Source organism: Branchiostoma lanceolatum, chromosome 9, assembly GCF_035083965.1.
Source record: "Branchiostoma lanceolatum isolate klBraLanc5 chromosome 9, klBraLanc5.hap2, whole genome shotgun sequence".
In the NCBI taxonomy this organism is placed as follows: domain Eukaryota; kingdom Metazoa; phylum Chordata; class Leptocardii; order Amphioxiformes; family Branchiostomatidae; genus Branchiostoma; species Branchiostoma lanceolatum.
The window spans coordinates 20,382,073-20,404,085 of NC_089730.1; the positions used below are offsets into that span (position 1 = coordinate 20,382,073).

Sequence of the window (22,013 nt, forward strand, 5' to 3'; positions counted from 1 at the left end):
CTGAGTGTCAGATGGGAAATATGCATCTTAAATGCACACTATGTAAGATTTTGGCGCACAAATTGAAAGTATTCTTGCGAATAAATCTTCAGCATATTTTCTTCATTATTTCGTCTATTTTTGGTGTTTGTGAACTGTACAATCAAGAACAAAACAAAAACTCCCGGACACCACCTCAACAGTAGTTGTAAACAACATCCCGTGCACTTGAGGACCCCTATGGTGGTCTAATCACTTAGCCACACTTTTCTCTGCCAGATGTCATGAAGCTCCTCTTCTTTGGAAACACTCATATCTTTTTCCAAGAGGGTAGAATATAACTGTTAATTTAGTCTAGAGAGTCTACTTTGTAGAGCATCAATAAAGTGTGGTCATTTTCCTTTCAAAACTGCAAAATCTCTGGTAAGGATGAATTTTTACAGAAACTGGTGAACTTTAAATGGGCACCCCACTAGGCGGTCAGACTGACAAGAAGCCAGTGGCCAGCCATGTGTATTTCACACTGTGTGATTAGACCACCATAGGGGTCCTCCAGTGCACTGGGATGTTGTTGTTTTGAACTGCTGAGGTGATATCCGGGAATTTTGGTTTTGTTTTTGCACAGTTCACGAACACCAAAAATAGACGAAATAATTAAGAAAATATGCTTAAAAGGGTTTATACATGTCAGTACCTGTCATTCATATTAAGATATATTCGCAAGAATAATTTCAATTTTTGCACCAAAATCTTACATAGTGTGCCTTTAAGATAACGGTGACGAAATAAGCCAATAAATAGCATTTTATGGCATATGGCATTGTTTGCCATTATCTATCTATCTACTTATCTATTCGACTTCACAGATGTTCCTTTCTGCTACTAAATTTATAAAAAAATAACCGAACATAACCAAAACACATTTTCCAAACAAGATATTGTTTACGTTCGTACAGGTAGTGAGGTAGCAATACCAAGAAATCTATAGCGATCAAGGGTCAAATGTGGGTAATCAGATACCTCAACTTTGACCTTTACACCGCGGTGCCTTTGATCTGTCATTCTGCGTCTACGCCATTTTGAATCCCGCGTGGTGTAGTCTGCTCACTTGTCTCTGGCGAATTTTCTTCTAGCTTCAACGCTTTCTCGACCAGAAAACGTTCTCGACGGGAAGGTAAGACCTTTAACTAAAGCATCGCACACTGCGATATCCTAATATGATCCCATCTATGGTGTGTTTCGCCGAAACAGAAGGGGTAGACTATGAGATGGGGAGGGGGGGCATAGCGAGTGTGATGATGACGTTTAGGGGAATCTGAATCAGTTTGTTGTTTGAAATATTTGTAGCGATATACTATGACCAGTGCATAAAGTGTGTGGGAATGCTGCTGCCATCATCTTGGCGCGGCGAAATACTGTATTCAAAGGTCGTTTTGTGTAATGTAAGACCAGCTGCTGTCATGTACCGCGATCCTGCGAAACGGGGGCTTCATATTCACCTTGAATATTCACCTTGAAGTTCAGCCAGTAGGTACCCTTTCGAGTAATGAGGCTGTGCATAGTTAGGTGCAAGCACTGGGCAATATGTGCGGCTTCATTCCGGATATACAGAAAAAAAAACAGTTGTGTAACGCAAAAGTTGTAACGCAAAAGGGCGGCTATTCCGGCTATACACATACAGAAACTGTTAACCTCCTTGGTTATATCACTGGCTACAAAGATTCCAAAAATAGATCTGTTACAGATGCAAACTAAAAATGCAGACTTGCTCAGTGACCACTCGACCGCGTGTTTATTTTGATACTAGTATGAATGAATGAATGAATGAATGAATATCAACGTAGTTAACCAAGAGTAAAATTTCTTGATGGAGCTAAAACTTAAGTGTATTAAAAACAGGGAAGTGATAAAAACAGGGAAGTGATAAAAACAGGGAAGTGATAAAAACAGGGAACTGATAAAAACAGGGAACTGATAAAACAGGCCACTCATTGTTCAACGTGATAACGCACTGCCATGTTGCACCACGTGATAGTGTACTACGTAACTAGTATGCGACAGCGTTTTGCGGTTTAAATCACACATGTACAGTGTGGTGCCTTGAGAAATTTGCCAAAGTCGAAGGCTACTAAACAAATCACGTCGAGAAAAGAGCTGTTAGCAAATAAGGGGCCTTCACCTTTGACCTCACGCATGCGCCGTGAAGATACTTATTCATTTATAGTAAAACATATTTTAATCGTCAAACTTATACCTCTCTACACCTCACAATCTTTCTCAGAAATGGACGAACTCTTGACTAGACTGTCAACCGGACATCCTGGGAACTCTACAGAAGCCATGTCAACAGACGCGGGAAGCCGGCAGGACGAGAGCCGAGGAATGCCGTGCGACTGGTGCGAGGAAACGCTAGGTGTAAACCCCTCACTCCACATATACAAGAAAACTGTGCCAGTGCTATTCGCACGGACAGGGCTGGTAGACAAGCAGCTAGGACACGATGCAATGGATCCCGACGGACGCCACGTTTGCATGGAATGCGGGTATGTTGCAGATTGCAGTTCCAGTCTAATCGTGCATATGGAAGAACATACCGCTCAAAAACCCCACAATCTTGACCAGCGTGACTATACTGCTGAATGGGAAAGCCAGTTTGAGCAACACGTGGAAAACCACACTGGTGACAAGCCTTACATGTGCGGGGAGTGCGGGTATAGGACGGTTGGAAAGACTCTTTTAACTGCACATATGAGGATCCATACAGGTGAGAAACCTTACAAATGTGACCAGTGTGACTATTCCGCTGCACAGAAAAGTAATTTACACCGCCATATGGCTAAACACAGTGATGAAAACCCCTTCAAGTGTGGAGAGTGCGGGTACGGTGCGGGGCACAGGTCTGACCTAATCCGGCATATGCGGAAGCATACAGGTGAGAAACCGTACAAATGTGACCAGTGTGAATATTCCTGTACACATAAAAGCGGTTTAGTGCGACACGCGACCAGGCACGCTGGTGATAAGCCTTACATGTGCGGGGTATGCGGATACAGGACGGCAGGAGCCCATCTTTTACCCCAACACATGAGAACTCATACCGGCGAGAAGCCCTACAAATGTAACCAGTGTGACTATTCTGCTACGCAGAAAGGTAATTTAAACAAACATATGGCTAAACACAGTGTTGAAAAACGCTATAAGTGTGGAGAGTGCGTATACTGGACGGTTGACAGGTGCCACCTAATCTCGCATATGCGCAAACATACAGGAGAAAAACCTCATAAATGTGACCAGTGCGACTATTCTGCTGCACATAAAGGGAGTTTAATCCAACACATGGCTAAACACACTGGTGATAAACCATACATGTGCGGAGAGTGCGGATTCAGAACGGCTTCAAAGTCTCTTCTATCCCAACACGTGAGAACGCATACCGGTGAGAAGCCCTACAAATGTAACCAGTGTGACTATTCTGCTACGCGGAAAGGTAATTTAGACAAACACATGGCTAAACACAATGATGAAAAACCCTACAAGTGTGGAGAGTGCGGATACGGTACGGCTGACAGATCTTACCTAATCGTGCATATGCGCAAACATTCAGGAGAAACACCTCACGAATGTGACCAGTGCGACTATTCAGCTGCACATAAAGGGAGTTTGATCAGACACATGGCTAAACACACTGGTGACAAACCTTACATGTGCGGAGAGTGCGGATTCAGAACGACTGCAAAGTCTCTTTTATCCCAACACGTGAGAACGCATACCGGTGAGAAGCCCTACAAATGTGACCAATGTGACTATTCTGCTGGGCAGAAAAGCACTCTAAACAAACATATGGCTAAACACGGTGATGTAAAACCCTACAAGTGTGCCGTGTGTGGTTTCATGACAGCTGACAAGTATTACCTACCAAGGCATATGCAGAGACACACACTGGAAAAACCTAGTGCAATGTGATCAGTGTGACTCTTCTACTGCATATGAAAGAAATGTAGCCAAACACACGGATAGAAATGCAGGTGACAAACCACACAGATGCGGTGAGTGTGGAAACAGGAACTGTGGAAAGTTTTTATTAGCTGAACACCTGAGAGGACATACAGGTGAGAAACCCTACAAATGTGACCAGGGCGACTATTCTGCTGCACAGAAAGGTAATTTGAAGCGACACATGGCTAGACACACGGGTGGGTGGTGACAATCCTTACAGATGTGGGATGTGCGAATTCAGGACGGCTTGAAGGTCGATCGAAAAGGTTAAACAAACACATCGTCAGGCACGCACCTAAGGAAGTCTACACGGATGCAGACAATAACTAGGCATAGGAAAACGTGTACAGGGCGTCAAGGTATAACAAACAATGGGAATTTGTGCAGGTGCCATAACCCAGTAGTATGGAAAACATGCCTCACAGAAAAAGATGCTTGTGAAGGATATCAACATTGATATGTTTGTTTTGTTTGTTTAAACAAAGGTTCAAACAAAACAAACATATCAATGTTGATATCAAAAAGATGGAAACTATGAGCACATATTAGAACAGAGTCATGACAAACAAAGGTTATTAAAGTCAATGTGCCCTCTCAACACCATTTGACTAAATATGTCTTGTTATTCTTGCGTTCTTTTTGTTACGGATGACGATGTATTAGAGCATATAGTGTGTTAAATATGATATCAATGGTGTTAACAACTTATATTATTGCGATATATAGCCTATTGTGAAATCAAAACGTAGCTCCATCCTTATCAATGTCATCATGTTAATTCTAATACTTATGACGGCCATATTGTTTTGAACTGGCAGTGGGGTTGGGATCACCCAAACGTCGGGTTTTTAATACATTTTTATTCGTTTTTAGCTCTAGATATTATCGATTTTGTTTTGTATCAATTTCCACTAGTATATTAGGATTAGGTGTGTTATTTATAGCAAGTATTATGATTGTTTATTAACTTGTGTAATCTAATTGTGCTGTGATGTAATTCGATCTCTCAATGAATATGATATATACGTGTCCAACAAGCTCCTCTTCTTTGGAAACACTCATATCTTTTTCCAAGAGGGTAGAATATAAGTGTTAATTTAGTCTAGAGAGTCTACTTTGTAGAGCATCAATAAAGTGTGGTCATTTTCCTCTCAAAACTGCAAAATCTCTGGTAAGGATGAATTTTTACAGAAACTGGTGAACTTTAAATGGGCACCCCACTAGGCGGTCAGACTGACAAGAAGCCAGTGGCCAGCCATGTGTGTTTCACACTGTGTGATTAGACCACCATAGGGGTCCTCCAGTGCACTGGGATGTTGTTGTTTTGAACTGCTGAGGTGATATCCGGGAGTTTTTGTTTTGTTTTTGCACAGTTCACGAACACCAAAAATAGACGAAATAATTAAGAAAATATGGTTAAAAGGGTTTATACATGTCAGTACCTGTCATTCATATTAAGTTATATTCGCAAGAATAATTTCAATTTTTGCACCAAAATCTTACATAGTGTGCCTTTAAGATAACGGTGACGAAATAAGCCAATAAATAGCATTTTATGGCATATGGCATATGGCATTGTTTTCTATTATCTATTTATCTATTCGACTTCACAGATGTTCCTTTCTGCTACTAAATTTATAAAAACATAACCGAACATAACCAAAACTCACATGTGACCAAAACTCACTTTCCGAAGAAGATATTGTTTACGTTCGTACAGGTACACCCGTAGTGAGGTAGCAATGCCAAGAGTTCTATAGCGATCAAGGGTCAAATGTGGGTAATCAGATGCCTCAACTTTGACCTTTGCACCGCGGTGCCTCTGATCTGTCATTCTGCGTCTTCGCCATTTTGAATCCCGCATGGTGTAGTCTGATCACTGTCTCTGGCGACTTTCCTTCTCCCTTCAACGCTTTGTCAACGAGAAAACTTCCCCAACAGAGAGGTGAGACCTTTACGTAATGCATCGCACACTGCGTCGCCCTAATATGATCCCATCTGTGGTGTGTTTCGCCGAAAAAGAAGGGATAGACTATGAGATGGGGAGGGCTAGGGGGCATAGCGAGTGTGATGATAATGACGTTTAGGGGAATCTGAATCAGTTTGTTGTTTGAAATGTTTGTAGCGATATTCCAGTACATGAAGTGTGTGGGAATGCTGCTGCTGTCATATTGGCGCGGCGAAATACTGTATTATTCAAAGGTCGTTTTGTGTAATGTAACCAGCTGCTGTCAGGTACTAGTACCGCGATCCTGCGAAAATAGGAATTTATGTGCGGCTATATTCCCGATACACAGACAAAGAAACTGTTGTGTAACGCAAAAGGTGTAACGCAAAAGGGCGGCTATTCCGGCTATACAGATACAGAAACTGTTAACCTCCTTGGTTATGTCACTAGCTACAAAGATGGATATATATATATATATATATATATATATATATATATATATATATATATATATATATATATATATATATATATATATATATATATATATATATATATAAAATATATAATATGATGTATTACAGATGCAGCCTACGAATACAGACTTGCTCAGTGACCACTCGACCGCGTGTTTATTTTGATACTCTTCAATATCAACGGAGTTAACCAAGAGTTAAATTTCTTGATGGAGCTAAAACTTAAGTGTATTAAAAACAGAAGAAGCCACTCATTGTTCAACGTGATAACGCACTGCCATGTTGCATCACGTAATAGTGTACTACTGTAACTAGTATGCGACAGCGTTTTGCGGTTTAAATCACACATGCACAGTGTGGTGCCTTGAGAAATGTGCCAAAGTCGAAGGCTACTAAACAAATCACGTCGAGAAAAGAGCTGTTAGCAAATTAGGGGCCTTCACCTTTGACCTCACGCATGCGCCGTGAAGATTGAGTTGAGTTTATTGAGTTTGTTGAGATACCCTTTAGCCCCTCTAGGGGGCTAATCTTCCAGGGCTCATAAACACTACATGTACATCACAAAATACATACATACGTACACACATAATTACATATTTACATACTGCAATAAAAACATACCTGCAAATTTCTACAATTGCTAACTATTTACAAATCAAACTATCAATCCATCATCAAGTTAAAACCATTACGTCGCATACAATTGATCAACCAATTTCTTGAAGTGTCTAACATCCGATACGATCTTGAATTCGCTAGGTAGTGCATTCCATAACATTACGGATCTGTAGCTGAACATTCTCTTTCCGCTGTTGTTCTTAGGTTTGAAAAGATAATAATTGTGCACTGATTGCCTAGTAGAGTAGCTGTGCGATGCATGGACTGGTACAAGTGCTTTGTAAATCTCATATGGCTCACCTATCATAACAATCTTGAAGAATAACTTAAGAGTGCTGACGTCAAATCTATTTCTTACTGAAAACCAACCAAGGTCAGAGTGCATTTTCGCGATTGGAGTGTCAAATGAACATCTACGGGCCAGTCTACAGGCTTTGCTTTGTATCACTTGTAACTTCTTAGTACATGAATCTGGTACACTAGCCAATACAGGTGAGCAATAGTTCAAGATTGATAACACTAGTGCTTGAACAACAACCTTGCACATTGTATCAGGTAGATAACAGGCATACCTTCTAACATAGGCTAGGTTTGATGATAGCTTAGCCATGAGATGTTTAATGTGAAGGTTCCAGGAAAGCGATGGGTCCATATGCAAACCCAGGAGGGCTGATTCCATTACCTGTTCAACCTTCTCTGAACCAATAACTAGGTTCAGGGAAGTGTCTGGCAAAAGAGCAAGCCTGCGTGCAGTACCAAATAACATACACTTTGTTTTCAAAACATTCATAACTAAACGATTTGCACGGACCCATTTTACCACCTTTAAAAGATCCGGTTGTAAAGCTGCCACAATAGTACTAACTGACTTGGCTGCTTATTCATTTATAGTAAAAACATGTTTTAATCGTCAAACTTATACCTCTCTACACCTCACAATCTTTCTCAGGAATGGACGAAGTCTTGACTGGACTGTCTACCGGACAGCCTGGGAACTCTGCAGAAGCCATGTCAACAGACGCGGGAAGCCGGCAGGACGAGAGCCGAGGAATGCCGTGCGAGGAAACGCTGGGTGTAAACCCCTCACCCCACATGTACAAGAAAACCGCGCCACTGCTATTCGCACAGACAGGGCTGGTAGACAAGCAACTAGAACACGATGCTATGGGCGGGGACCACGTTTGCAAGGAATGCGGGTATGTTGCAGATTGCAGTTCCAGTCTAATCGTGCATATGAGAAAACATGCCGATCAAAAACCACACAATCGTGACCAGCGTGACTATACTGCTGGACGGGAAAGCCAGTTAGATCAACGCATGGCAAACCACACTGGTGACAAGCCTTACATGTGTGGGGAGTGTGGGTACAGGACGGTTGGAAAGACTCTTTTAACTGCACATATGAGGATCCATACAGGTGAGAAACCTTACAAATGTGACCAGTGTGACTATTCCGCTGCACAGAAAAGTAATTTACACCGCCATATGGCTAAACACTGATGAAAAACCCTTCAAGTGTGGAGAGTGCGGATACGGTGCGGGGCACAGGTCTGACCTAATCCGGCATATGCGGAAGCATACAGGTGAGAAACCGTACAAATGTGACCAGTGTGAATATTCCTGTACACATAAAAGCGGTTTAGTGCGACACACGACCAGGCACGCTGGTGATAAGCCTTACATGTGCGGGGTATGCGGATACAGGACGGCAGGAGCCCATCTTTTACCCCAACACATGAGAACTCACACCGGCGAGAAGCCCTACAAATGTAACCAGTGTGACTATTCTGCTACGCAGAAAGGTAATTTAAACAGACATATGGCTAAACACATTGTTGAAAAACGATACAAGTGTGGAGAGTGCGGATACTGGACGGTTGACAGGTGCCACCTAATCTCGCATATGCGCAAACATACAGGAGAAAAACCTCATAAATGTGACCAGTGCGACTATTCTGCTGCACATAAAGGGAGTTTAATCCAACACATGGCTAAACACACTGGTGACAAACCTTACATGTGCGGAGAGTGCGGATTCAGAACGACTGCAAAGACTCTTTCATCCCAACACGTGAGAACGCATACCGGTGAGAAGCCCTACAAATGTAACCAGTGTGACTATTCTGCTACACGGAAAGGTAATTTAGACAAACATATGGCTAAACACAGTGATGAAAAACCCTACAAGTGTGGAGAGTGCGGATACGGAACGGCTGACAGATCCTACCTAACCGTGCATATGCGCAAACATTCAGGAGAAACACCTCACGAATGTGACCAGTGCGACTATTCAGCTGCACATAAAGGGAGTTTGATCAGACACATGGCTAAACACACTGGTGACAAACCTTACATGTGCGGAGAGTGCGGATTCAGAACGACTGCAAAGTCTATTTTATCCCAACATATGAGAACGCATACCGGTGAGAAGCCCTACAAATGTGACCAATGTGACTATTCTGCTGGGCAGAAAAGCACTCTAAACAAACATATGGCTAAACACGGTGATGTAAAACCCTACAAGTGTGCCGTGTGTGGTTTCATGACAGCTGACAAGTATTACCTACCAAGGCATATGCAGAGACACACACTGGAAAAACCTAGTGCAATGTGATCAGTGTGACTCTTCTACTGCATATGAAAGCAATGTAGCCAAACACACGGATAGAAATGCAGGTGACAAACCACACAGATGCGGGGAGTGTGGATACATGCATAGTTGGAAAGTCTCTTTTAGCTGAAAACTTGAGAGGGCATACAGGTGAGAACCCATACAAATGTGACCAGGGCGACTATTCTGCTGCACAGATAGGTACTTTGAAGCGACACATAACTAGACACACTGGTTGGTGGTGACAATCCGTACAGATGTGGGATGTGCGAATTCAGGATGGCTAGGAGGTCGATCGAAAAGGAGCTTTAAAGAAACACATCGTCAGACACGTACACCTAAGGAAGACTACACGGGTGCAGACAATAACTAGGGCTACTAGGCATAAGAAAAATGGTACAGGGCGTCAAGGTATAACAAACAATGGGAATTTGTGCAGGTGCCATAACCCAGTAGTATGGAAAACATGTCTCACAGAAAAAGATGCTTGTGAAGGATATCAACATTGATATGTTTGTTCTGTTTGTTTAAACAAAGGTTCAAATAAAACAAACATATCAATGTTGATATCAAAAAGATGGAAACTATGAGCACATATTAGAACAGAGTCATGACAAACAAAGGTTATTGAAGTCAATGTGCCTTCTCAAAACCATTTGACTAGATATTTGTCTTGTTATTCTTGCGTTCTTTTTGTTACGGATGACGTGTGTATTGTAGCATATACTGTATCAAAGGTGTTAACAACTTATATGCTTGCGATATATAGCCTATAGTGAAATCAAAACGTAGCTCCATCCTTATCAATGTCATCATGTTAATTCTAATACTTATGACGGCCATATTGTTTTGAACTGGCAGTGGGGTTGGGATCACCCGCAGGTCGGATGTTTTAATACATTTTTATTCGTTTATAGCTCTAGACAATGTCGATTTTGTTTTGTATCAATTTCCAATAGTATGTTAGGAATTAGGCGTGTTATCTTATTCTATAGCAAGTATTATGATTGTTCATTAAAGGAGTCCTAAACTCCAGAAGGGGGTGTTATTTTCCACTAGATTATGTATCAATTAATACATAATCAGCCTACTTTTTACAGAATTCTGCTTGTGGCGAATTACACAAGGTGTTTTTTTTTAACAATATGATACTCACTAAACCCATGCAGACCCTACCCATGTATTCCCTATGCGTAAACATAATCTTTAATTGCGGATATTTTCGGCATAAATGAGGGGGGTTAAGCACAATAAGACGGCCAATTGTTAATAAAATGTCAAAAAAAACACATAGCAAGACGAGTTTTTCGTACCCCCCTGACACTCTTTTTGTAATCTAATTTTTGTCAGGCCTTGTCAGGCACATTGTATGAAGCCATAGGCTATGGTTGTTTAATTCAATTGATCAGAAAATAGAGGGTCACCTGGGGAATTCGGTAGAATACTGAATGCTTTTTGATGCGCACGGGGCTAGTGGGTACTTTATCGTATACTGTAACAGAATTCATCTTAACTTCCTAAAATTATTATCTACACATGTTTTGGAAAATAACTTCTGGAGTTGAGGACTCCTTTAACTTACGTACCATAGGGTATAGAAGTAAATATACTTTCTGTCTTTACTAAATGTGTTCAATAGCGACACACATGTATGTACATAGGTAGAGAAGTAAATATACTGTTTCGCTAGTGAATACATACTGTCTCTCTTTAATAAATTGTGGTCAATAGTATGACGCTAGAATGTGTTAACGGTTAGTATATGGCATTGATTTACATGATTTCAAGGAAATGAATATAGAGGTTTAAGATAGCACAAAAAATTAACAGAGAATAATTGCATCTCGCCGACTTGTATTTACCACACTGCATTTAAAGACTCAACAGAGCACTGTTCGGTGTCAAGTCGCTAGATGGCGTTATTGAGCTAAGAAGAGTTCAATATACAGTCTATCATCCGTGATCTTTTCGCATAATCTATAAGAACATATATATATATATATATATATATATATATATATATATATATATATATATATATATATATATATATATATATATATATATATATATATATATATATATATATATATGTATGTATGTATGTATGTATGTATATATATATATACATACGTATATATATATATATATATACATATGTATGTATATATATATATATACGTATATATATATATATACATATGTATACATATGTATGTATATATATGTATGTATATATATATATATATATATATATATATATATATATATATATATATATATATATATATATATATATATATATATATATATATATATATATATATATATATATATACATACATACATATATATATATATATATATATACATACATACATACATACATACATACATATATATATATATATATATATATATATATATATATATATATATATATATATGTCTCACAGATGACTAATCGAATGTCAAACATTTTAACGAACAGTTTGAATGAATAGTACAACAACGACGTGAAATGGGTAGCTCAAACTGAGAGTCAGATGAGAATTAGTAGAAGTATACATCTTGAAATAACCGTGACGGAAGAAGCCTACAGAAAAGCATTTTATAGCATATCTGTTCTATTATCTATTTATTCCTCTGTTTATTTATTCGACTTTACAGATGTTCCTTTCTGTTACAAAGTTCATAAAAACATAACTGAAAAATTAGCCAAAACTTTTGCAAACAAGATATTGTTTACGTTCGCACAGGTAGTGAGGTACCAATGCCAAGAGTTCTATAGCCATCAGTGGTCAAATGTGGGTAATCAGATACCTCAACTTTGACCTTTAAACTGCGGTGCCTTTGATCTGTCATTCTGCGTCTCCGCCATTTTGAATCCCGCGTGGTGTAACCTTTTCACTTGTCTCTGGGCTAGTCTGGCGACTTTTCTTCTCGCTTCCAAGATTTCTCGAGCAAGAAAATTTCTCAACAAAGAGGTGAGACCTTTAACTAATGCATCGCACACTGCGTTGCCCTAATGTAATGCATTCAATGGTGTGTTTCGCTGGGAAGTAAATTATAGGTAGACTCTACCTATAATTTCCTTCCCAGCGAAACACACCACTGGTAGACCGTCTGATGGGAGGGGGGCATGACGCATATGTGCTGGGGAATCTGATTCAGCTTGTTGTTTGAAATGTTTGTAGCGATATACTTCTTCTTCCTTTAATAGCCCACATGTATTGCGATGAATATTCTGGCTATGGTGAGTACTGTGCGCATGGGAGTCTGTGTTCTATAGTCAATGGGAAAATCAAGTATTAAATCATAGTCCATTGTCCATAGCCGAGTCGTCACCCTGAGGTGTCTGGAGTTCTGACACTCTATTCTGTAGCCGCTCGCGACCCAAAGGACTCGGCCTCATATCAACGGTCTCAACTTTTCGCGTCCTCATACTATGGCCAGTATGATGTTGTACGTTGAGATGCTGTATCCATAGGTTTAAGGGTGTGATATAACCAGCTGCTCAGTGTTAGGCACCGTGTGGTCGTGTTATGTGCGGCTATTCCGGCTATACCATAAATGGATACAGAAACTTTTGTGTAACGCAGGGGGTCGGTTATACCTCCTTGGCATTTTAAAATAAGGGGCCTTCGACTATGACCTCACGCAAAAATATCTCAATCGTCAAACTTTAAACTCTCTACACCTCACAATCTTTCTCAGGAATGGACGAGCTGTTGGCTGGACTGTCTACCGGACATCCTGGGGACGAGAAAAACGCTATAGAAGCTACGACAACAGACGCGGAAATCCGGCAGGAGGAGAGCCAATGGATGCCGTGCGAGGGAACGCTGGTTATGGGTGTAAACCCCGCACCGGACATGAAAACCGCGCCACTGCTATCCGCACAGACTGGGCTGATAGACGAGCAGCTAGAATACGATGCTATGGACGGACACCACGTTTGCAAGGAATGCGGGTATGTTGCAGATTGCAGTTCCAGTCTAATCGTGCATATGAGAAAACATAAAAAACTCCACAGTCGTGACCAGTGTGACTATACTGCTGAATTTGAAAACCAGTTAGAGCAACGCATGGCAAAACACACTGGTGACAAGCCTTATATGTGCGGGGAGTGCGGGTTCAGGACGATCGGAATGTCTCTTTTGACTGCACATATGAGAGTCCATACAGGTGAGAAACCTTACAGATGTGACCAGTGTAATTATTCCGCTGCGCAGAAAGGTAATTTAGACAGGCATATGGTGAAACACAGTGCTGAAAAACCCTACACATGTGGAGAGTGCGGATACGGGACGGCTGACAGGTCCTACCTAATCGCGCATATGCGCAAACACACAGGAGAAAAACCTCACAAATGTGACCAGTGCGAATATTCTGCTGCACATAAAGGGAGTTTAGTCCAACACATGGCTAAACACGCTGGTGACAAACCCTACCTGTGCGAGAAGTGCGGATTCAGAACGGCTTCAAAGTCTCTTTTATCCCAACACATGGGAAAGCATGCCGATGAAAAGCCCTACAAATGTAACCAGTGTGACTATTCTGCTACGCAGAAAGTTAATTTAGACAGACATATGGTTAAACACAATGCTGAAAAAGCCTACAAGTGCGCCGTGTGTGGTTTCATGACGGCTGACAAGTATTACCTACCAAGGCATATGCAGAGGCACACACTGGAAAAACCCAGTGCAATGTGATCAGTGTGATGCTTCTACTACGCACATGAAAGAAATGTAGCCAAACACACGGATAGAAATGCAGGTGAAAAACTACACTTATGCGAGTAGTGTGGAAACAGAAACTGTGGACAGTTTTTATTAGCTGAACACCTGATGGGACATACAGGAGAGAAACCTTACAAATGTGACCAGTGCGACTATTCTTCTGCACAGAAAAAGTACCTTGAAGTGACACACTGGTGAGTGGTGACAATTTGTGCAGATGTGGGATGTGCGAATTCAGGACGGCTGGAAGGTCGATCGAAAACGACGTTAAACACATCTCAGACACGCACCTGCTGAAGTCTACACGGATGCAGACAATAACTAGGCATAATAAAAAGGGTACAGGGCGTCAAGGTATATCAAACAATGGGAATGTGTGCAGGTGCCCTAACCCAGCAATATGGAAAACATGTCTCACAGAAAAAGATCCTGGTGAAGACATATCAATGGTGATATCAATAAGATGGGAACTATGAGCACATATTAGAACAGAGTAATGACAAACAAAGGTTATTGAAGTCAATGTGCCCTCTCAGCACCATGTGACTTAATATTTGTCTTGTTATTTTTGCGTTCTTTTTGTTACGGATGACGTATATATTGCAGCATATAGTGTGTTATATTTGTTTTTTTCCAAAAGTGTTAGCAACTTAGATGATAGCGAATAACAACTTAGATGATAGCGAATATATATATATATCCTATAGTGAAATCAAAACGTAGCTCCATCCTTATCAAACTCACGTTATTCGGAATACTTACTTATGACGGCAATATTGTTTTAAACGTACAGTGGGGTTGAACTTGAGATCATCCGAACGTCGGACTTTTTGATACATTTTTATTCGTTTCTAGCTCTAGAGTATCGACTTTGTTTTGTATCAATTTCCACTAGTTTAGCAGGATTAGGCGTGTTATCTATAGCAAGTATTATGATTGTCCATTGACTTACGTTATATAGGGTATAGAAGTAAATTTACTTTCTGTCTTTTCTAAAATGTGTTCAATAGTCATGCACATGTATGTACATGTACCTAGGTACTAGTAGAGAAGTAAATATACTGTTTCTATAGTCTATGCATACTGTCTTTCTTTACTAAAATGCGTTCAATAGTATTACACCTGTATGTTTCACATTATAAACACTAGACACTAGAGTCCATTCCAAGTCACCGCGAGGGTTGTTATTGTCATAATTTAGAACTATTTTCAAGTTATTGTTATTATTTGTGTAAGAGATTTGATACTTTTGAAATATTTTGAATGTGATTTCAACTTTATAAATATTTCTTAAGTTTTCTACAACTTAAGAAATATTCATGATGTAGAATATGATATTTACAATGGTTTCTAAATAATGGTAACAGCATTCTACCATTATTTACAATTATTTACAATTTCTTACCATTTTCTACCATTATTTGTAACATCTCTATAAATAGGTCAGAGGGCTGGGAAGAAAGTAATTCACACATCCTCACGAAGTTTAGGGAAGAATGCTTTCCACAAAGGACCCAACAGTGTCCTGCAGTGAAGTCTAAAGATGTACAAAGGCAGACAGAAGGGCCAGATTAGCACCTACTTTTATGGGGGCAATCACCATTCTACCATTGTTAACCATTTTCTACCATTTTCTGTTAATATTTCTAAAAGTTAAATAATCACATAGATGTTTAGAAATTATTACAAATAAAGAGGTTTTTGTGCGTTACTTTCAAAATATTTCTAAATTATCTTATCAAATTCAAATAAATACATATTTTTGTATTTGATCTTTTAGAAAAATTTAGAACTATTGTCAGTCAGATATTCTTTTATAAGAAATTTTTCAAAATGATTACAAATATTATTATAAAACCCTCGCGGTGACTCGGAATGGACTCTAGTGTGTAATGTAATTGTGGCGTGAAATCCGATCCTCCAATGAGTGTTATGCATGTATGTCTGATAACATAGACATTGATAATTCCTGCTGTAATCATAGAACTTGTCTCATTCTAATGATTATTTTCTACAAGAAACGGTATATAATTGCTTCCATAACTAATTGACACTTATAACCTTTGCTACAAATGTTAGCTTATAACGACTCAAACGTCTATATAACACTACGCCTTCATTGATTTTCTTAGTATACTTTCTTAATTTTTGTTATTTGGGATGTTTCATGAACGAACCATTTACTCAAGGTAAGGTTCGAACACTAGAAGATCCTAGAAGAGTGTAAGGCACATTTATTTCCCTTTGTTAAAGAATTAAAACAAAATGACAAAAAAAATCGAGGAAATGTGTAAGATAGGTGTAAGATAATCCAAAATCAATTTGGAACAGTTAAAAGTGTTCTTGTTGCGGTGCAAGGCGTTACGCCGGTGTCACGGGTAAAACAATATGAGGTAACCAGGTAACGTAGATCAACTTTGACCTTCGACCCTTGCAGCGCGGAAGGGTCAGTTTTCATGACCGCCATTTTGGTTTGTAAGACTGTCACGTTTCTTTCCAGTTTGAGCCATCATCAAGACGATTCGACTCCTTAGCAATTAAAAAACGACATAAAAGGGCAGGTAAGACATGCAGTAAATATATTTCTCCTGTTAACATGTTGATTCTGTTGTATTTCCGAAACAAGGATAATTTACTGGATAAATCATTTATAAGTGATCGCTTTTGAAGGGGGAGGGGGGCACTACAGGGTGAACTAGTTGCGGACATCGACAAATATATCATGACAGGCACAGTTTGATACGCTCTTTTGCACTGAACAAGTCTAAAGCATTTATCATTTTATGGGGAAACGGTATGTGTGCGTGTGTGTGTGTTCTTCATCCAAAATACACATATTTGAGTAAGAATGGTGCCGAGTTGTCCCGGGCTATGGGCCGAGTTGTCCTAATACCGTGTGCAGCTATGTGTGCGTGTGTGTGCAGCTGAGTGTGTTTTCTAGTCTGCGAATAGTTTCGTAGCACGCAGGACGCCAAACATTACAAACTGGTCGACCACATGCACGCAGTTCTAGAGAAATTGCCATTATTATTTTGATTGCTTAATTGATCGGCTGACTTCGAGATGAAACCAGAGTTTTTTTGTGTTTTTGTACTTCCTTAATATAAACATTATAGTCTAAGAATTACCCTGGTAGCACTTGATGCTGTTTCGTACACCGCTACTTCCCCCTCCACAGTTATTTGCATGGCTTCCATAAGATCAGTTATATGCTTGGAAAGTACACAACCTTTTGGATCATGCCATAACACTGAACGTAGCTTAAGTTGCTTGACACGAACGTTGATATGGGTATCAAACCTTTCGTTGCTGTAACTTTCTATTTTTGCCACACAGAAATGGAAGACTATGGTGAAGGCCATCCTGGGAACGAGACATGTGCAGGAGAAGAAGAAGGCCAGAAAGTAGACACAGAAGAGCAAGAGCAGCAGGATGAGGGACAGGAAATTCTGTGCGAGGAAACCTGCGGTATGACTTCCAACCAGTCTGGGGAGAGAGTCCCACCTCTACCACAGGTACAGACTCATGCAAGGCAGGAAGTTACCGTGATACCGGCCTCGTTAGAAACAGTTGGCAGCGGACCAGTCATAAGGGAGCAAAGTAACGCTAACAGTGTTGGTGTCCAGTCTAGACAGACGGAGGGGTATGATGCTGCACTTACTTCTGATGCATACACTGCAGATGAAGAATGTTTACACAAGACAACAAAAAAGTCATACAATTGTAAAGAGTGCGACTTTTCTTCGCCATTTAGACAAAGTTTAATCAAACACAAGGCTAAACACACGAAGCCATTCATGTGCGGAGAGTGCGGGTTCAGGACGGCTCGCAGGTCATACCTGACCATGCACATGAGAAACCATACAGGTGAAAAGGCCTACAAATGTGACCAGTGCGACTATTCTACCACACGAAAATACCATTTGAATGTGCATATGACAACACACACTGGTGAGAAACCGTACAAATGCGACCAGTGCGAATATACTTCTGCACAGAAAGGTAAAGTTAACCGACACATGGCTCAACACACTGCGGAGCAAAGTAACTGGTCTAGCCTATCCAGACATAAGAAGCAACATACAGGTGACAAACCCTACAAATGTGACCAGTGTGACTATTCTACAACTCGAAAAGACCATTTGAATGTGCATATGACAACACACACTGGTGAGAAACCGTACAAATGTGACCATTGTGAATATACTTCTGCACAGAAAGGTACTGTTAACCGACACATGGCTCGACACACTGCGGAGCAAAGTAACATTACCACTAATAGTGCTGGCGTCCAGGCTAGACAGACGGAGGGGCATGATGCAGCACATACCGCTGGTGAATCCCGTGCAGATAAGGATTATTCAGACAAGACAGCGGAAAAGTCGTACAATTGTGACGACTGCGACTTTTCTTCGCCGTGTCGAAGAAGTTTAAGCGCAACCAAGGCAAAAGAAACAAAACCCTACAAGTGTGGACAGTGCCAGTACAGAATAGCTCGCAAGGATAACCTAGCCATACACATGACAAAGCATACCGGTGAGAAACCCTACATGTGTGGAGAGTGCGGATACAGAACGAGCGACAGGTCTAACCTATCTCAACATATGAAAATACATACAGGTGAGAAACCCTACAAATGTGACCAGTGTGGCTATTCTTCTGCAAAAAAAGACCATCTAGCCCGACACATGGCTAAACACACTGGAGAAAAACCCTACATGTGTGGAGAGTGCGGATTCAGAACAGCCGACAGATCCACCCTATCAAGACACATGAGAAACCATACAGGTGAAAAACCTTACAAATGTGACCAGTGTGATTATTCTTCTAAACAGAAAAGGGATTTAAAACGACACATGGTAACGCATACTGGTGAGAAATCTTACAAATGTAAGGAGTGTGATTACAGGACGGCTGACAAGTATTGTCTATCCCAACATATCAAGCAACATACAGGTGTGAAACCCTTTAAATGTGACCAGTGCGAATATTCTGCTCTGAAAAAATGCCTTTTGAATATACACATGGCAAAACACACCGGTGAGAAACCCTTCATGTGTGAGAAGTGCGGGTTCAGGACAACTTCTAGTTTCTGTCTCTCCAGTCATATGACAACGCATACCGATGAGAGACCTTACAAATGTGACCAGTGCAACTACGCTGCTAAGCTTAAAAACATTTTAGACCGTCACATGGCTAAACACACTGGCGAGAAGCCCTTCAAGTGTGGAGAGTGCGAGTACAGGGCAGCTCGCAAGGCTAGCCTAACCATACACATGAAAAACCATACCGGTGAGAGACCCTATAAATGTGACAAGTGCGACTACGCTGCTGCCCAAAAATTCAGTCTAAACCGACACATGGCTAAACACAATGGTGGGAAACCCTACAAGTGTGGGGAGTGTGACTGTGAGTACAGGACGGCTAGCAAGGCTAGCCTAACCAGACACATGGCAAACCATACGGGTAAGAAGCCCTACAAATGTGACCAGTGTGACTACGCTACTACACGGAAATGGGATTTGGATCGACACATGGCTAAACATACTGGTGACAAGAGTGAGGAGTGCGGGTACAAGGCTACACAGAAAGGTTATTTGGATGGACACATGGCCAAACATAACGGTGAGAAACCCTACATGTGTGAGAAATGCGGATACATGACTGCTAACAGGTCTAAACTATCAATACACCTGAGAAAACATACAGGATCTGTTGTAACAGGCAAGAAACTCCACAAATGTGACCAGTGCGACAATTCGTATACACGGAAAAGGAACTTAGACCGTCATATGGCGACGCATACTGGTGAGAAACCGTACATGTGTGAGGAGTGTGGGTTCAGGACGGCTGACAAGTATCACTTATCGCGTCATATGGCAACACACGCTGGTGTGAAACCCTATCAATGCCACCTATGCGAGTTTTCCTCTGTGTGGAAAAGTAGTTTAGATGTACACATGGCCAGACACACTGGTGAGAAACCTTACATATGTGAGGAGTGTGGGTACAGGACGGTAGAAAAGCGTCACCTAAGAGTGCACCTGAGGAAACATACAGGGGAGAAACCCTACAAATGTGACGTATGTGACTATTCTGCTGCACACAAAAACAGTCTAAAACTGCACAAGAGGAAACACATAGGTTAAACATCCTACATGCGTTGGGAGTGAATGTAGGTACAAAACAGCTGGCTTGTCTGTCTTTACCGTATATATTCATAGATGTATATAAAATAAATGTTTTATTTGCAAGTTCTTGCCCGAGGGCTAATTCCAACATGAAACAATGCATAGAAAGGGTATACTGTACAGATAGTGCAAGTTAGCAAGGTTGACAAGTGGAACAAATGGCTATTCTAAGAAATACTACGGAATACAATCAATGCGTTTTGGGTTTGACTTCTTTTTTTTTGAAGAATAAGTAAGGCTCGTAGGTCTATAAGGGCTGTGTGTGTAGCCCTTTCAAATGTGATCAGTGTGATGTTTAATCTCCGGGAAAACGCAAACCACAGTGACTATCTATAATTTCGACATGGCTTAAGAATGTTACCATACATGTTGTAACAATAGAGAACGATATCGTGTATGCCTCTAACCAACGGGCATATTCTCTATAGGACGGCGTATTTGCAGTTTTAACGAAATGGCATAACTGAAAAAGAAAGCATATAGTCAAATGTCTGCGTAGCATTATGCCGTCATTGATTTTATACTATCAAAATTTGTAAACAAAATACCAAAACATTGTTAGATTTATCATTATACGTACATCAAGTATCAATTTAATGCTTACATTATGATAATTTACATTGTATGGAAAAATAAAAACAACTATTCGTTCGACATGTAACTGCTGTGAATACCTTAACGTGCTCTTCATGCATGTCATATGAGCAGTTCAAACACTAGTAAACCAGTGCCATGTGCCATGTAATGTAATGTACTTCGATCTCTTAATAAATCGAGCAGTTTTGCCCTGCATAATTATCTTTGGTGTTCTGCTAAAGTAAGGTTGTAAATTCAAAGGATCTTTTCACACGAATGTCCCTTTGAGGTGCAAAGCAATTAAACGAGGAAAAAATAAGGCAAAGTTGTAAGATGAGGCAAAATCAAATTGAAAACAGTTAAAATAATATTTTTTGTCACAGTGCCATGCGTCACGTCGGTGTTGCATTTACAAACAATATGAGGTAATCAGGTACGTCAACTTTGACCTTCGAACTTGGTAGCGCGGAAGGGTCAGATTTTTTGACCGCCATTTTGGTTCGTAAGAGTTTCACGTTTCGATCGACTTTCAAGCCATTTTCAAGACTATTCGACATATCAGCAGTTAAAAGACGACACGAAATGGCAGGTAAGAGATGTGGTAACTACCTGTTCACCTGCTAATTCCTCTGTATTTCAGAAACAAAGTTTTATTTACTGAGTAAAATACTGATTGCTGCATGGGGGCGGGGGGCATTACGACGTAACTGAAGTTGCAAACATCGTCAAGAAGAGGCAAATTATGGCACAGCTTGATACGCATCTTGCATTCAAGCCTGATGCATTTATCCTTGTATATGGGAGGGTGTAAATTGTTAGTCACGGTGCGTGTCTCTGTGTGTGTGTGTCTGTGTGTGTGTGTGTGTGTGTATGTGT

At 40.5% G+C, this 22,013-nt stretch overlaps 5 protein-coding genes across 7 annotated transcripts; all 5 read left to right on the forward strand.

Moving 5' to 3' along the window:
* The first annotated feature begins 1,043 nt into the window (after positions 1-1,043).
* LOC136442304 (zinc finger protein 135-like) lies at positions 1,044-10,352 on the forward strand. Of its 2 annotated transcripts, none has more exons than XR_010756990.1 (2): positions 1,044-1,153; positions 2,261-2,366. XR_010756990.1 is itself a non-coding variant. In XM_066439086.1 (2 exons), the coding sequence occupies exon 2, from the start codon at positions 8,585-8,587 to the stop codon at positions 9,629-9,631; it is 1,047 nt and encodes a 348-aa protein (XP_066295183.1). In that variant the 5' UTR covers positions 1,051-1,153; positions 7,967-8,584; the 3' UTR covers positions 9,632-10,352. The 2 variants fall into 2 exon arrangements, 1 of the variants encoding a protein (XP_066295183.1); XM_066439086.1 differs by lacking the exon at positions 2,261-2,366 and adding an exon at positions 7,967-10,352 and having other exon boundaries at positions 1,051-1,153.
* LOC136442283 (zinc finger protein 665-like) lies at positions 2,382-5,541 on the forward strand. Its single transcript, XM_066439057.1, has one exon. The coding sequence runs from the start codon at positions 2,485-2,487 to the stop codon at positions 3,940-3,942; it is 1,458 nt and encodes a 485-aa protein (XP_066295154.1). The 5' UTR covers positions 2,382-2,484; the 3' UTR covers positions 3,943-5,541.
* Positions 5,734-15,442, forward strand: LOC136442310 (zinc finger protein 502-like). Of its 2 annotated transcripts, none has more exons than XM_066439095.1 (2): positions 5,734-5,920; positions 13,346-15,442. In XM_066439095.1, the coding sequence occupies exon 2, from the start codon at positions 13,348-13,350 to the stop codon at positions 14,341-14,343; it is 996 nt and encodes a 331-aa protein (XP_066295192.1). In that variant the 5' UTR covers positions 5,734-5,920; positions 13,346-13,347; the 3' UTR covers positions 14,344-15,442. The 2 variants fall into 2 exon arrangements, with proteins under 2 accessions (XP_066295192.1, XP_066295191.1); XM_066439094.1 differs by lacking the exon at positions 5,734-5,920 and adding an exon at positions 12,459-12,615.
* LOC136442678 (zinc finger protein 24-like) lies at positions 7,969-8,517 on the forward strand. The gene has a single exon (XM_066439622.1). It carries the CDS (start codon positions 7,969-7,971, stop codon positions 8,515-8,517), a length of 549 nt encoding a protein of 182 aa, XP_066295719.1.
* A 2,354-nt stretch (positions 15,443-17,796) lies between the features above and the next one.
* On the forward strand, positions 17,797-20,765 carry LOC136442259 (zinc finger protein 91-like). The gene has a single exon (XM_066439026.1). The coding sequence runs from the start codon at positions 17,841-17,843 to the stop codon at positions 20,517-20,519; it is 2,679 nt and encodes an 892-aa protein (XP_066295123.1). The 5' UTR covers positions 17,797-17,840; the 3' UTR covers positions 20,520-20,765.
* Positions 20,766-22,013: the final 1,248 nt, after the last annotated feature.

Excerpts from the sequence above, each read along its gene's own strand:
- LOC136442283 (XM_066439057.1), top strand. The coding sequence starts at position 2,485 with ATGGATCCCGACGGACGCCACGTTTGCATGGAATGCGGGTATGTTGCA.
- LOC136442678 (XM_066439622.1), top strand. The coding sequence starts at position 7,969 with ATGGACGAAGTCTTGACTGGACTGTCTACCGGACAGCCTGGGAACTCT.
- LOC136442304 (XM_066439086.1), top strand. The coding sequence starts at position 8,585 with ATGCGGAAGCATACAGGTGAGAAACCGTACAAATGTGACCAGTGTGAA.
- LOC136442310 (XM_066439095.1), top strand. The coding sequence starts at position 13,348 with ATGGACGAGCTGTTGGCTGGACTGTCTACCGGACATCCTGGGGACGAG.
- LOC136442259 (XM_066439026.1), top strand. The coding sequence starts at position 17,841 with ATGACTTCCAACCAGTCTGGGGAGAGAGTCCCACCTCTACCACAGGTA.